Raw genomic sequence first — 13,253 nt, 5'->3', positions numbered from 1 at the left:
GTTTTAGTTGGCACAAAGGGTAAGTAAAGACTTTTGGACTCCTGCCACACAAATGCTTAATACCTTTATTTTGTAATCATTTATTAAGCAATGACTATAAACAAAGCATCATGCTATTTGCATGACAAAAAGAGAGCTGAGGGCGCCTGGGTGGCTCAGTGGGTTAAAGCCACTGAGATCACATATAGGCAGAGAGGCAGGCAGAGAGAGATGAGGAAGCAGGCTCCCTGACGAGCAGAGAGCCCAATGCGGGGCTTGATCCCAGGATTCTGGGATCATGACCTGAGCCGAAGGCAGAGGTTTAACCCACTGAGCCACCCAGGTACCCTGCTTATCACCTCTTTCTAATCCTTCACCATGTCATGTTGATTCTACTATCCTAATATGCAAAAAATGTACCCCCTTCCTCTCCACTGCCAAGACCCCTTGCACAAGCCATCATAATTTCTGGGAATTATCACATGGAGATGGAGAGGGCCTAGTTTAGCCTTTTTTTTTTTTTTTTAAGATTTATTTATTTATCTGAGACAGAGAGCAGAGTGTAGGGGCAAAGGGAGAGGGAGAGAGAAACTTAAGCAGACTCTGCACTGAGCATAGAGACCCATGCAGGGCTCGATCTCATGACCCCGAGATCAGACCTGAGCCTAAACCAAGAATTAGTCACTTAACCAGCTGCACCACCCAGGCGCCCCTAACAGTCTGACTCCTAACAGTCACCTTCAAGGGGCCAGGCATAGAAAGCACAGTTATCTTAGACCCTCTCTATTGATCCAGACACTGCTAAAAAAAACAACCAGTGATCCCAGTGAAGGCCACGTGAAGCAGAAGAGAAGTACAGTTTACCACTGCCTGAAATCCTAATCCACATAATCATGACCTCTATAATAAAATAGTCATTATTTTAGCCACTTAGTTTGGGGTGATTTGTTATACCACAACAGACATCCAAAAGAGGTAACAATTACATATCAGCAATGGGTAAAAGACATTGAGGATTTATAAGAGAAAATTACAAGAATGGCAGGTTTCTTTATAACTTATTGAGAGTCCTAAGTGAAAACAAAACAGTTCTCCTGGGATTTAAACTTCAGCTGAAATACAGTCTAGCCCCCCAAAATACCTTTTTTCTTTTTTCAAAGATTCATTTATTCATTTGAGAGTGAGGAAAAGGGAGAGAGAATCTCAAGCAGACTCCACGCTGAGCACAAAGCCCAATGCAGGACTCGATCCCACAACCCTGAGATCACAACCTGAGCTGAAACCACGAGTCAGACATTCAACCAACTGTGCCATCCAGGTGCTCTCCAAATATAAATTTGATAAAGACTTACACCTGTAAAATGATGAAACACTGACCACTTCCATCTTCTATTTCATGTTTTCTATAAAGAAGCCAATAGAACATTGATTGTTGCCATTGTTACTCCTACTAAGAGCAGCCACCAATTTCTGAATACCTTTAATGGGCAAGCACTCTACTAAAAGGGCTTCACATACCCTATGCCACTTAATCTCACTAAGCCTCAGTTTCCACTCTGTAAAATGAAGACAGTAATACACACCTCACAGGGCTCTTGCCCAAATTTACTCAGCTAAGAATTTTCAGAGTCAGAATTTGAAACAAAGAGTCCCTCTAAAACTAATGCAATTCCTAATATCTCTTCAATTAAAAACAGAAATAAAGAAAATGCTACCCTCAAAGGATGTTTTTACTTTTATGTGGATTTTTTGAAAATCACAAGTAAATAAAAATTCTATAACTGGATAGATAAAGAGTGTGATTTATGGCAGATAGTGTGATAAGATCTAATATTCGCTGCTTCATTAAACTGAGTCAAGTGAATTTATTGGAGGTTTCAAGAGTACCAGTTTTAGTCCTGATCATTAGATAATCATGTAATCAGCTGACTGCATCTTCCAAGAAATTTGGAAAATCATTTTTATAATGTCCTATTTCCAGTGGAAAATTGACTGGTAAACTCACATTTTCTTCAACTTGCTTTAAAAATCTGAAGATATAAACTCTCTTTGAATTGACATCTATTATTTTTTTAATTCATCAATAAATTAAAAGATGCATCAACATCATGCTTATCACCTTTCAGTTATATTTTTCCCTTAATTGTGGAACATTAGCTTTGAAATACTTCATTGATAATAGCCAAAGTAAAATAATTAAGATTTCTCTCATTGAAAAGTAGAATAATTAAGATTTCTCTCATTGAAAAGTAGAATAATTAAGATTTCTCTCATTGAAAAGTCTTGATAATTTAGAAATAACATTTTCTGTGAATTTATAGACTATTGCTGAAAAGTTACTGCCAGTCTAAAAATCAGGACTTTAGAAGCTAAGGACCTAGTATATACCAAGAGCTTTGACAGACTTTATACTCTTTGATCTAGTAATTCCACTTCAGTAAATTTTCCCCAAGAAAGTAAACAGAGGATTCAGTTTACATAAAAGCCATTTGTCTCGTAGTTAATTTATAATAGCAAAATTGGGAAACTATTCAAATGCTCAGCTAGAAGGGTCTAATATGAAATACCGAGCAACCATTAGAAATCTGTTGCCATAGACTATTTAATCCCAGAGGGAATACTTTTGATATAGTGCGGTTTTAAAAACACAAAACATACTTAAAGACAGGAAAAAAACCCGATTTTCTTTATATCATGGAATAAGAGGTTTCACATCTTTTTGTGTGAATGTGTTTAAAACTTTTCACATTATCTTCATAGTTAGATGGAATAAACTTTTTAAAAATTAAGAGTTCTTTCAAAAATACATCAATTTTAAAATGAATACTTGATGTAAATTCATACTACCTGGGTGACTTATTGTGTGATAGGAAACCTATCAGAAAATGTTACTTTAAAATTAATTTACCTAATTCTTAGTCCCAGTTTTCACCTCAGTACTGTGCAGCATTTAAGGTATTTAAGGAAAGAAAATTAATGGCTTTGTTAATACATACACACCTTCTTTTTAAGGTAGTTAAGTAATTAGTTACTACTTCTCTCTACCTCCCAGATCCCACAGTTAAGTTGCACATAATTAATGTCCAATAAGTATTCCTTTAGTTTTAACCAATCTCTCCCCACTCTCCCCACTGGAACGAGCAGACCTAGTCAAAGACAGAGTGGCCTGCCTTTTTTTTTTTTAACTAAAGGTACTTAAAAGCAGACTACAAAAAAACTGAAAATCAAATGCAAGTAAGTTGAAAAGAAGCCGGGGGCTGGTCAATACCTTAGGTTTTTGGTTCTCATTCTCATTCAGTTTCTTGTTTTACACAAAGTAGTTTTACTCATTAACTGCATTTGTATTTCTTAAAATTCCAACTATGCCAGCTAGGGCAGCTTCTCTTCTCTTCAGGTCTCTTATTCCAATTCCAGGTCCTTGCCCGTGCAAGCCTGGTACCTTCTCATCTCTGTTGGCCCCAACTTACTTTGCAGGTGAAAAGCCAGGTCGGTGTCATTCTTGCCCTGTTTGCTTCCCAGCTTGGCCTCTTTCTCCTCATGAACTGGGGCCATTGAGGGTGTGGGCGAATATCTCTAAGACTAAGGAGCAGAGTCAAATGCTACGATCTAATGCCAGTTAAGAGGGAAAAGGGTGCACAGGACAATGAAAGGAAAAAAGAAGTTGTAAAGTTCTGTAATAGTAGAAGGATTTAAGCCTTCATTTCTCCTCCGCTTGCCTTTCTCTACCCAACCTGGGGACTCTCTTCTATCACTTTGCTGATTTCCCAAACTGTGTGGGTGTAGGCTGGGGTACTAAGTGCCTGCCACAATGACAGCTGTTCTGAACAAGCCAATTTTTCTGTTATTTGCTCTTGTTAAGAATGAACACATAGGGGCACCTGCGTGGCACAGTGGGCAAAGCATCAGACTCTTGGTTTAAACTCGGGTTGTGATCTCAAGGTCATGAGATCAATTCCCCCCACCCTCACCCCCCATTGGGCTCTGTGCTCAGTGTGGAGTCTGCTTAAGATTCTCTTCCCCTTTGCCCTTCCCACCCACACTCAGAGTATCTGACACTTTATATGTTTTTTAAAATTTTTATATAGAATATATATTCTTTTGTGTTTTTTTTGAAATTCAGGACTTTTTGTATGCCTTTTCTTTTTTTTTTTTTAACTTCGAACAAGATAAAATAGGGGCGCCTGGGTGGCTTAGTTGATTGAGCATCTGATTCTTGGTTTTGGCCTCAGTACTGATCTCAGGGTCCTGGGTTTGAGCCCTGGCCGGGTGAGCAGGTGCCCCTTGGGCTCAGCTCAGGGCAGAGTCTCCCTCTCCCTCTCCTTCTGCGCCTTCCCTCACTCACAGGTGCATGCACTCCCTCTCTCTAAAATAAATAAATAAATCTTTAAAAAATAAGATAAAATAAAAAGTGAGAAGTATACATTCTTAGCTTCCAAACCTACCTACCAGAGACAACCACAAGGAACACTATGCTCTGTATTTTAAGAATTTTATTGATGCTTATTGTATTAGTTTGGGTAGGCTAATAGCTAAGAAATAGACAAAATTAAAGCTCTGTGACAGCCTGAAGGGAACTGAAGGTTACTTCTTGCTCATGGGACAGTATCAGGGGCAGGGGGCCAGGGCGGTGCTCCTCCACGCAGTCACTCAGGGACCCCCAGGGGCTGATCCAGGAGCCCTGCCTCCCTCACCTCTTGTCCTCACTCTGGGGGACAGCTCTACGCCAACCTGCCATGCTGGCGTGATATACATGATTTCTTTTTTTTTTTTTTAAAGATTTTATTTATTTATTTGACAGAGAGAAATCACAAGTAGGCAGAGAGGCAGGCAGAGAGAGAGGAGGAAGCAGGCTCCCTGCTGAGCAGAAAGCCCGATGTGGGGCTCAAACCCAGGACCTGGGATCATGACCTGAGCCGAAGGCAGCGGCTTAACCCACTGAGCCACCCAGGCGCCCCAGAGGGAAGCAGGCTCCCTGCTGAGCAGAGAGCCCGATGCGGGACTCGATCCCAAGACCCTGAGATCATGACCTGAGCTGAAGGCAGCGGCTTAACCCACTGAGCCACCCAGGCGCCCCTGATATACATGATTTCTTTCTCTCGGCGTCCCCAGTGTCCTGGCAACATAGCTAGCTGCCTGCACTCTTGGGCTGTAATTGCTTCACTCAGAATTGTAGCGAGTCAAGTTCACCCTCCCATGTGGGCTTGGAACTTACTGGACTTCGGACTCCCCTTTCACCCTTTTCCTCTTATCAGAGCTCTGGGAGTGCTCACTTCTCCTCTGCTTTCTTGGAAAAGGTTATCCAGCTGCATTCACTTCTGACCCCTGTCTCCATTTGGCTAAGGTAGTAGCTCCTGCCCCCTCCCCTTCTGACTTCAGCACAGATTTTGTTTTTCTAGGCTTAAAGATATAATTGACAGGCAACCCTCTGTAAGGTTAAGGTGTCCAAGGTGTTGATTTGACAGACTTACATTACTGCAAAATGGTTACCGCCATAACAGTGGCACTTCCATCCTGTCACCTAATTACAGTTCTTTTTTGTGGCGAAGACAGTTTAAGATCTCTCTTAGCAACTTTCAAGGACGTAACGCAGTATTCTTATTATATTATTAGCCATCATCACCAGGCTGTACATTAGACTCTCAGAATTTGTTAATCTTATAAATGGATGTACGCTTTGACCCCAGCCCTCCCCAGCCCCTAGTAACCACCACCCTACTTTCCATTTCTCTGAGTTTGGCTTTTTTAGATGCCATATAAAAGTGAGGTCATACAGTATTTACCGCTCTCTCAGCAGAGTTTTGTTGTTGTTTTTTTTTTTAAAGTCACTTGTGAGCGTGAGCAACTGTCTTCTTACCTCAGAAAGCGGCTTCCTTTCCTTGATGAGTCTTGTGGTAACTCTTGCTTGTCTTAGATTTGCCCTAAGAAATCCACCTATTTTGGGGCACCTGGGTGGCTTAGTAGGTTAATAAGCCTCTGCCTTCGGCTCGGGTCATGATCTCAGGGTCCTGGGATCGAGCCCCGCATTGGGCTCTCTGCTCAGCAGGGAGCTTGCTTCTCCCTCTTTCTCTCTGCCTGCCTCTCTGCCTACTTGTGATCTGTCTGTCAAATAAATAAAAAAAATCTTAAAAAAAAAAAAAAGAAAGAAAGAAAGAAAAAGAAATCCACCTCTTTTGTATCTCCCCTCTCTTGGCCTCTCCTACGTCTTTCAACCATGTAGGTAATGGCCTACTTTAGTCAACTGGAACTCACAGCAGATTCTCATTTCTCGTTCGCCACCTCCAGAGCTCCTTCAGCTGGCTGCCTTTCACTGGAACATTCTCTTGGGCCACTCTCTCAAGCCCATCTTGTTCAACAATAGTCTCTCATCCAGCAGTTTGCCAGACCGCAAACTCTCCTAGCTAGTTTATATTTGACTGACAGCAGTTCAAACCCTTCTCCTCCCATGGAAAGCTCTGGCAAGAAGATTATTACTGAACATGCAGAGAGAAGGCACCTCAACTCTAGAGCGTCTAAAAGTATCTGAGACGGGCAAGGCGGGGACAGCTATGGGATTGTGCAGTAAGGCAGCCAACCAGCCCCGTTTACCCAGGACAGACAGAGCTCCAGAAATACAGGGTGTTTAGTCTCAAACCAGGACAAAATTTTAAATCTACTTTAAAGTGATTCCTTCCATGCAGGATCTTGATTTTGGGGTGAGGGATTCTAAGGATCTTGGGATATAAACTGGTGATGCTTTCTGTTGAAGCATGGATGTGTCCTTCAAGAGGACTCAGTAAAGAACAATAAAGTTAGCTATCTGGGCAAAGTTTTGCTAATGGAGATGATAGACAGTAAGTTTATATTAATAAGACAGTAAGTTGAGGTGGAAGCAAGATAGTTTCTTTTTTCTTTTGTTTTTCTTTTTGAGAGAGCAAGTGCTTGACTGGAGGGGTGGGGAGTGGCGCAGGGGCAGAGGGAGAGAGAGAATCTTAAGCAGGCTCCAGGCCCAGGGCTGAGCCCGACACAGGGCTGAGATCATGACCTGAGCCAAAATCCAGAGTCCAGTGCTTCACCAACAGAGCCAGCCCCGGTGCCCCAGTAGTTTTTGATCCTATCCTCTCTTTCCCAAGATCTGTTTGATACTCCACGTCCTTAGTCAAATACCACACCTAGTGTTGTTGTTGTTGTTGTTTTTAATTTTGTATGAACATTGCTGCACCTCCAACCTCAAGTCTCTGATGTCTGTTCTAGCTTTCATTCTACTCAGGAGAATAACACTAATAAAACTATTGTTCATAGAGCCTTCACTGTGTGCTAGGCTACATGTCAAACTCTTTATAGACATTATTTAATTTCTACAAGAGTCCTATGAAAGATGTGGTATTATTATCCCTGTTTTATAGATGAGGGAACTATGGCTCAGAGAGGTCAACTTGCCCAAGGTTATGTAGCCAGAAAGAAGTGGCAGAGTCAACATTTGACCTCAGTTACCTCTGGCCATTCAGCAATTAAAAGGAGCTAACTACTGCTGTGTGTTAACAACGTGTATGAACTTCACAGACCCCGTGCTAAGTAGAAGAAGCCAGATAAAGAAGATTACATGTTTGGGGTGCCTGGGTGGCTCAGTAGGTTAAAGCCTCTGCCTTCAGCTCAGGTCATGGTTCCAGGGTCCTGGGATAGAGCCCTGCATCGAGCTCTCTGCTCAGCAGGGAGCCTGCTTCCTTCCTTTCTCTCTGCCTCTCTGCCTACTTGTGATCTCTGTCTGTCAAATAAATAAATAAAATCTTAAAAAAAAAAAAAAAAGAAAAAAGAAGATTACATGTTTGCAATTTCAGTTATATGAAATGTCCAGAGAGAGTAGATTCAGAGATAGAAAGCAGACCCGTGGTTCCTAGGCATGGGGGAGGGTGGGAATTACTTGCACATGGACAAATGGTGTTTTGTCATTGATAGAAATGTTCTAAAACTGGGTTGTGATGATGGTTGCACAGTTCTTTAAGTTTACGAAAAATTACCTAATTGTATACCAGCAGTACATGAATTTTATGAAAATTCTCTGTCAGTAAAATCATTTTTAAAAGCTGGTTCCTAAGTCTTCTAGTTGTGACTGTGAGTGAGTGGATGCAGTTCCTTTAGCCTTAAGGACCATCTCTAAGGGAAGAGGATACAGGTGTGGCTGGGTTCTTCTGTCCTGTTCATAGAAGCATAGAGAGTGCCTTTAAACTCTTTCAACCAATCAACATGTGCTGAATACATTCAGTTTTACTGATGAGACCCTTTTTCTACCTGTCGTGAACTTTACTGATGCTAACTGTGCATTTTGATCGACTTGTCAATAATCCCAAGTATGTAAGTTGCAGACATACGTGGTATCACACTGCATGTACTTAAGTCTTCAGTTACTGGTATAGAACAATCAGCTCAAGGGAACTGTTAAGACTCACCATAGCCACTACCTCTGAAACAGCAACTGGCAGAAGCAGCTCACGGCCCTCACTGCCTTGTTATCATCCATCGTTTAGCCTGCACAGCGTCCGCTCCAGGGCCAGGATATGTGCTATTGGTAATAATAAAGGTATCTGTTCTCAACACACCATTGGAGGAGATTTTCTTTTCTATTTAAATATAAAAAGTTGGGGGTGACAGGTAGGAAAGGCTGTGAGACTACGATCAAGAGAAAGGTCACCCATACATTCAAATGGACTGGAACTAAGTCAGAGATGGGGAGGGTGAACAGCCAGTCTGTCCCTGGGAGGAGTTTGCTCCTGATGGGACTGATTCCCAGAAGAAACAGTCCCTGGGGCATTGTGTAAATGTGTATTTTTCTCATGAACATTTGTTAAGCATGATTCATAATATTTTTAACTTTGGTAAGAACAGAAATTGATATATTATGATGAATGTGTTTCCTGTAACTCTTACCAGAGAGATTCGGAATACCAGAAGCTTAACTTCCATAGACCCTGATGCCCTAAAAGAGCTCCCCCTCTTGAAGTTCCTGTAAGTATTAATGCCTATCCCATTCTACTTTTTTTTCCTTAAAGAGAATTATAATGCTGTTGTCTGCCACAAGTCTCCCTAGGATGATGTGGGCCAGGGTCATTTTAGGAGTATATGGCCTGAGACAAATCACATCCTGTGACTTACTCCCCACTCTTTCCCATCAGACAAGGAGTCAGGTGAAATGACCCACATTTTAAAAACCTATTTAAAAGTCAGCATATAATGCTGGGACCAAAGACTTGATCCAAAAGACATGAGGGAGAAAATACCACGATAGATACATAGCCTTTAAATGGAGTATAACAGAACAAAACAAAAAAACTCTAAGAGTCCATTGGTCAATTTTATGAGAAATGGGTATCACAACAATATCAATATTAAAGTACCTGTCACACAGAAAATAAAAAAAGCCACAAAAGGCAAAATCCAAACTCTTGAAGGTTGGGGTAAGAAAAATGGAAGAGACAACACTATTGCTTTGTTTTGGCAACACCTTTTGAGCTAATTATAAACTCCCTGAGAGCAGGAACCATAGCACTTTACCTCTATTGCCTCTGTACTGGCTGGCACAGAGTAGATGCTCAATAAAAATGTGCTCAATTGATGTGTATGTATGGCCTCAGGTCCTCTGGGCATCAGCTGGAAGAACCTGTCCCTTCTTCCCTTCTTTCTGGTTCACAGGCATTGTGAAAGATCAGAACACAAAAGTATTATGAGAGGAAACAATTAAAATCAACCTTAATCCTAAGACTCAGAAATAATCATTATTAACATATTAGCTTGTTTCCATCTAGGGCTTTTAAATAATAGTGTACATCCATATATATTTTATGAATTAAGTCTGTAAGGATGAATAGAAGCTATCCAGGAAAAGAAGAGGGAGGGGCAGAAGAAAAATACAGATGGATGGACCAGCATGATAAAGACACAAAGATGTGGAACCATATGGCTCACTTGGGGCCCTAAAAATAGTTCAGTATGAAGAAGTGGGAGTGGGAGATGGCAGGGAGAGTAGAAGAGGATAGTGTTGGGAAATGTGGCTGGAGAGGCATCTGGGAAATAACAAAAACTTATGGGACAAGGCAATCATTCTTGTGTGGACTTCAAGTTTCAATCAATCAATAGTTCTTTGATACAATGATCCCTTAGTATGTGTACGGCTCTGTGAGGGAATTTATAAGGTAATAAAACACTGTTCTTACCTTTAAGAAGCTTACAATCTAGTTGGGAAGATACTGTATAAAATTGAAAAGTTCCTCTCCTACTGGAGAGGTAAATAAATGATATATAAGTGATAAATAAGTAAGTGATAAATAAGAGGTACATACATTATGAGGGGGCATAGTTAATTAGAGGACACATCAGAAAGGTGGACTTGTTTGGGGCTTTGAAGAAAAGAGAGGTCCTGCCCTAATCTGGCACTTCCAGCGCCACTGTGCGGGATATGGTCCCCAATTAACTCCAGGGCCTCCCCCTGCCACACACACTTCCACATGTACCTCTCTTGCAATTGACTACTTTGTTCACAGTTTGTTTCCTGTTCTTCACATATTCTTTATGGAATCTTCACTCTCTCCTTTGCTATCTGGAATATCCCATTTGTTCTTTGTGACACCTCTGGCTCCTGTGTTCTCTTCAAATCTTACGCCTCCCCCTCTACAAGCAGTCAGGTCAGAATTTGCCTAAGAAGGTATTTCAATGACTGGAAGACTTTCTTTAAAGCTTTACTGGTACTGTCTAACTCGTACCCCAAGCTGTGCCATGCCTCTCAGAAAAAAAATACAACAAAAAAACCAAAAAAACAAAACACAAAAACACCCCTCCATTTCCACTACCTACGTCCTAGTAGCTACAATGAATGTTAAATTAACCAGGAGCCTGAGAGTGGATGTATTCGTGCTGTCTGATGCACATCTTTTAGTCTTGACATTTTGCCCTGATGACACAAACTCTGGAAAGTGAAGACAATTGTCTTTGATTGATTTTATCCCTTTTCTGGACATATTTTCTAAATGGCACTGCTGCCATCCTACTCCCAGGTGATGGCCAGGAGGAAATAATTCTTGACAAAACAATGAACACAATATAATGAGAAGGTTGAAAGAAGAAGCCTGGTTTGGAGTTGGGTATTATGTATTATATTGTCTTTCTGTCCCACCTTCTCCTTATTCCACTGCCCCCCCATAATGCCCTCCAATTAAAACAGGGAAATACCACACACACGCATGCACACATGGAAAGAGACCTGAATTCCTATTTATAAGAAGCCTACTTGGTTCAAACAGTCTTCATATTCCTATAAACAGAAAAAAATGTATTGACACTGGTGGATTGAATTAGATTTTTATACCTTGAAGGAGCAACATCTCCTCTAAGGGTTAGAACTTAGCCAGGTCACTCAGATATTTAATGAAGGAGTTAGGATTTGACTCGAGTCTGACTTCAGAACCCATGATTTCAACTAGTACATTAATCTACTTCCTATGTGTTGGTTTTCTTACCTTATTTCTGTTCCCTCTTCTTCCTTTTCATGCACTGTAGTGGGATTTTCAACACTGGACTTGGAGTATTCCCTGACCTGACCAAAGTTTATTCCACTGATGTATTCTTTATACTGTAAGTATGCACATATACAATGTTTACCAGTATTTTGTCACTGACAAGGAGTAGGGTGCAATCATAGGGGTTGGTTGAAACCTAGTGAAGCAATTGTCTCAAGGGGAAGCAGTGATCAGCTGTGACAAATGTGCTGGCAGATGAAGTAAGGCAGAAACTGAGAAACAACCATTGGGTTTAGTAATAGGGGACTTTGGTGATTCCGACAAGTACAGTTCCAGTGGAGCTCTAGGGTGAACTCCGATTGGAGTTAGCTCAAGAAAGAATCAGAAGGAAAGACTTAGAGAAAGTGACTACTACAAACTCTTTTGAGAAGTCTTACTATTAAAAAGGAGCGGAAACATATCTCAGTAGTTGGAGCATACTGGGACAGGAGAAAAGGTTTATTTTTGTTGTTTCTTGTTGTTTGATGGGACAAATTATGGCATGTTTGTTTGCTGATGAGAGTGATCAAATAGAAGGAAAATTTGACGATAATGATGATACTTTATCTTCGACATAATTTTAATAGCTTTTCAGACACATGTATTCTTATGTTTGCTACTCTTGACCTCTTTATAATGTGTAAAAGGCAGCTATAATTTTTTTTCCATTCTATAAATGAAGAAACGGAGGAACAGAAAACCTAAGTGATTTTGTCTGAGCAGAGTCCCAAGGAGCAGAAATCAGTGGTGTTCAAACTACTTCCTGTGGCTTCTGATTGGTGGCCATGTGCCCTTTTCCAAAACCTGTGACATAGTCACGTGTCTTACCTCGTTGTATAGAAGTAAACAGACTTATGCAGCGTTACAGGGTGAGTCTCCACCACAGAGTCAGCAAAAGGTGGAGTGGTCGGATCTGAACTCTTGGGATTTTGTCAGGAAAAAAAAAAAAAAAAAAAAAAAATTTTGACCACGCTTCTTTGCTGCTGAAGAGCACAGTTCAAAAATAGGCAGTCTTCTAGCAACTAGACTGGCAGAAAAAGTTCTCCAGGCGCATCCGCCGGGCAGTAGTTTGCAAGCATAGGACACTTGAGTAATACTCCTAAAAAGAAATCCACTGATCTCATTGTACCAGCCTTTTTTAGAGGTTCCATACACTTAGAAAACTCTAGTTGCTATGGGTCAAGTATTTGTCACCGATTTACTGAAGTCTCTAAGGCGCCTGCTCCCCTTGCAAATGAGGATTTAGTCAGGGCTTCAGCCCACCCCCAAAGCTCACTTGCTTACGCACGTCTGGAAGGCTGTGAGTGCGCGTCCCGCTATGACAGCTTTCCATGCCTCACTGAACCTCTGAGCCTCCAGCAGCTAAGAGGAGTCAACGAAACCTAAAAATAAACAAGATTAAACTAAATTGCATCAGGTTATTTCTTTGAGTGCATAGGGGGAGCAAAAGCCCAGTCCCTGGAGGAAAGCATTTTTTTTTTTTCACCAAGTGTCTTTTTGTCCCTCTTTTGCAGTGAAATCACAGACAACCCTTACATGACTTCCATCCCTGCCAATGCTTTCCAGGGGCTGTGCAATGAAACCCTGACACTGTGAGTATTGCCATTTCTACTCCGGCCAACAACCAAAATATTATTTGGACCATTGCCTTATTTTCACAGTCCCTCCAAGAAACATACTATAGGATGTGCTCTACGATCTCCTAAAGGTTTCAGAGTTAAATAAGAGGATTGCCTTATGGTATGTTAGTCT

The 13,253-nt window shown here is 41.1% G+C and overlaps 1 protein-coding gene and 1 long non-coding RNA gene across 5 annotated transcripts in view; one reads left to right on the top strand and one right to left on the bottom strand.

Annotated features, from left to right (window-relative positions):
• LOC125105220 (uncharacterized) overlaps positions 1 to 13,253 on the bottom strand; it is a 103,191-nt gene that overhangs the window by 25,968 nt on the left and 63,970 nt on the right. The gene's annotated exons all lie outside the window — the stretch shown is intronic.
• The window catches only part of TSHR (thyroid stimulating hormone receptor), a 175,967-nt gene that overhangs the window by 112,936 nt on the left and 49,778 nt on the right, over positions 1 to 13,253 (top strand). For all 4 annotated transcript variants that reach the window (XM_047738446.1, XM_047738448.1, XM_047738449.1 and 1 more), the window contains exons 5-7: positions 8,884 to 8,958; positions 11,503 to 11,577; positions 13,016 to 13,093. In XM_047738446.1, the coding sequence (XP_047594402.1) occupies positions 8,884 to 8,958; positions 11,503 to 11,577; positions 13,016 to 13,093 (228 nt within the window). The remainder of the gene's footprint in view (positions 1 to 8,883; positions 8,959 to 11,502; positions 11,578 to 13,015; positions 13,094 to 13,253) is intronic.

This window comes from Lutra lutra, chromosome 7 (assembly GCF_902655055.1).
Source record: "Lutra lutra chromosome 7, mLutLut1.2, whole genome shotgun sequence".
Taxonomy (NCBI): Eukaryota; Metazoa; Chordata; class Mammalia; order Carnivora; family Mustelidae; genus Lutra; species Lutra lutra.
This window is presented reverse-complemented; position numbering and strand designations above follow the sequence as displayed.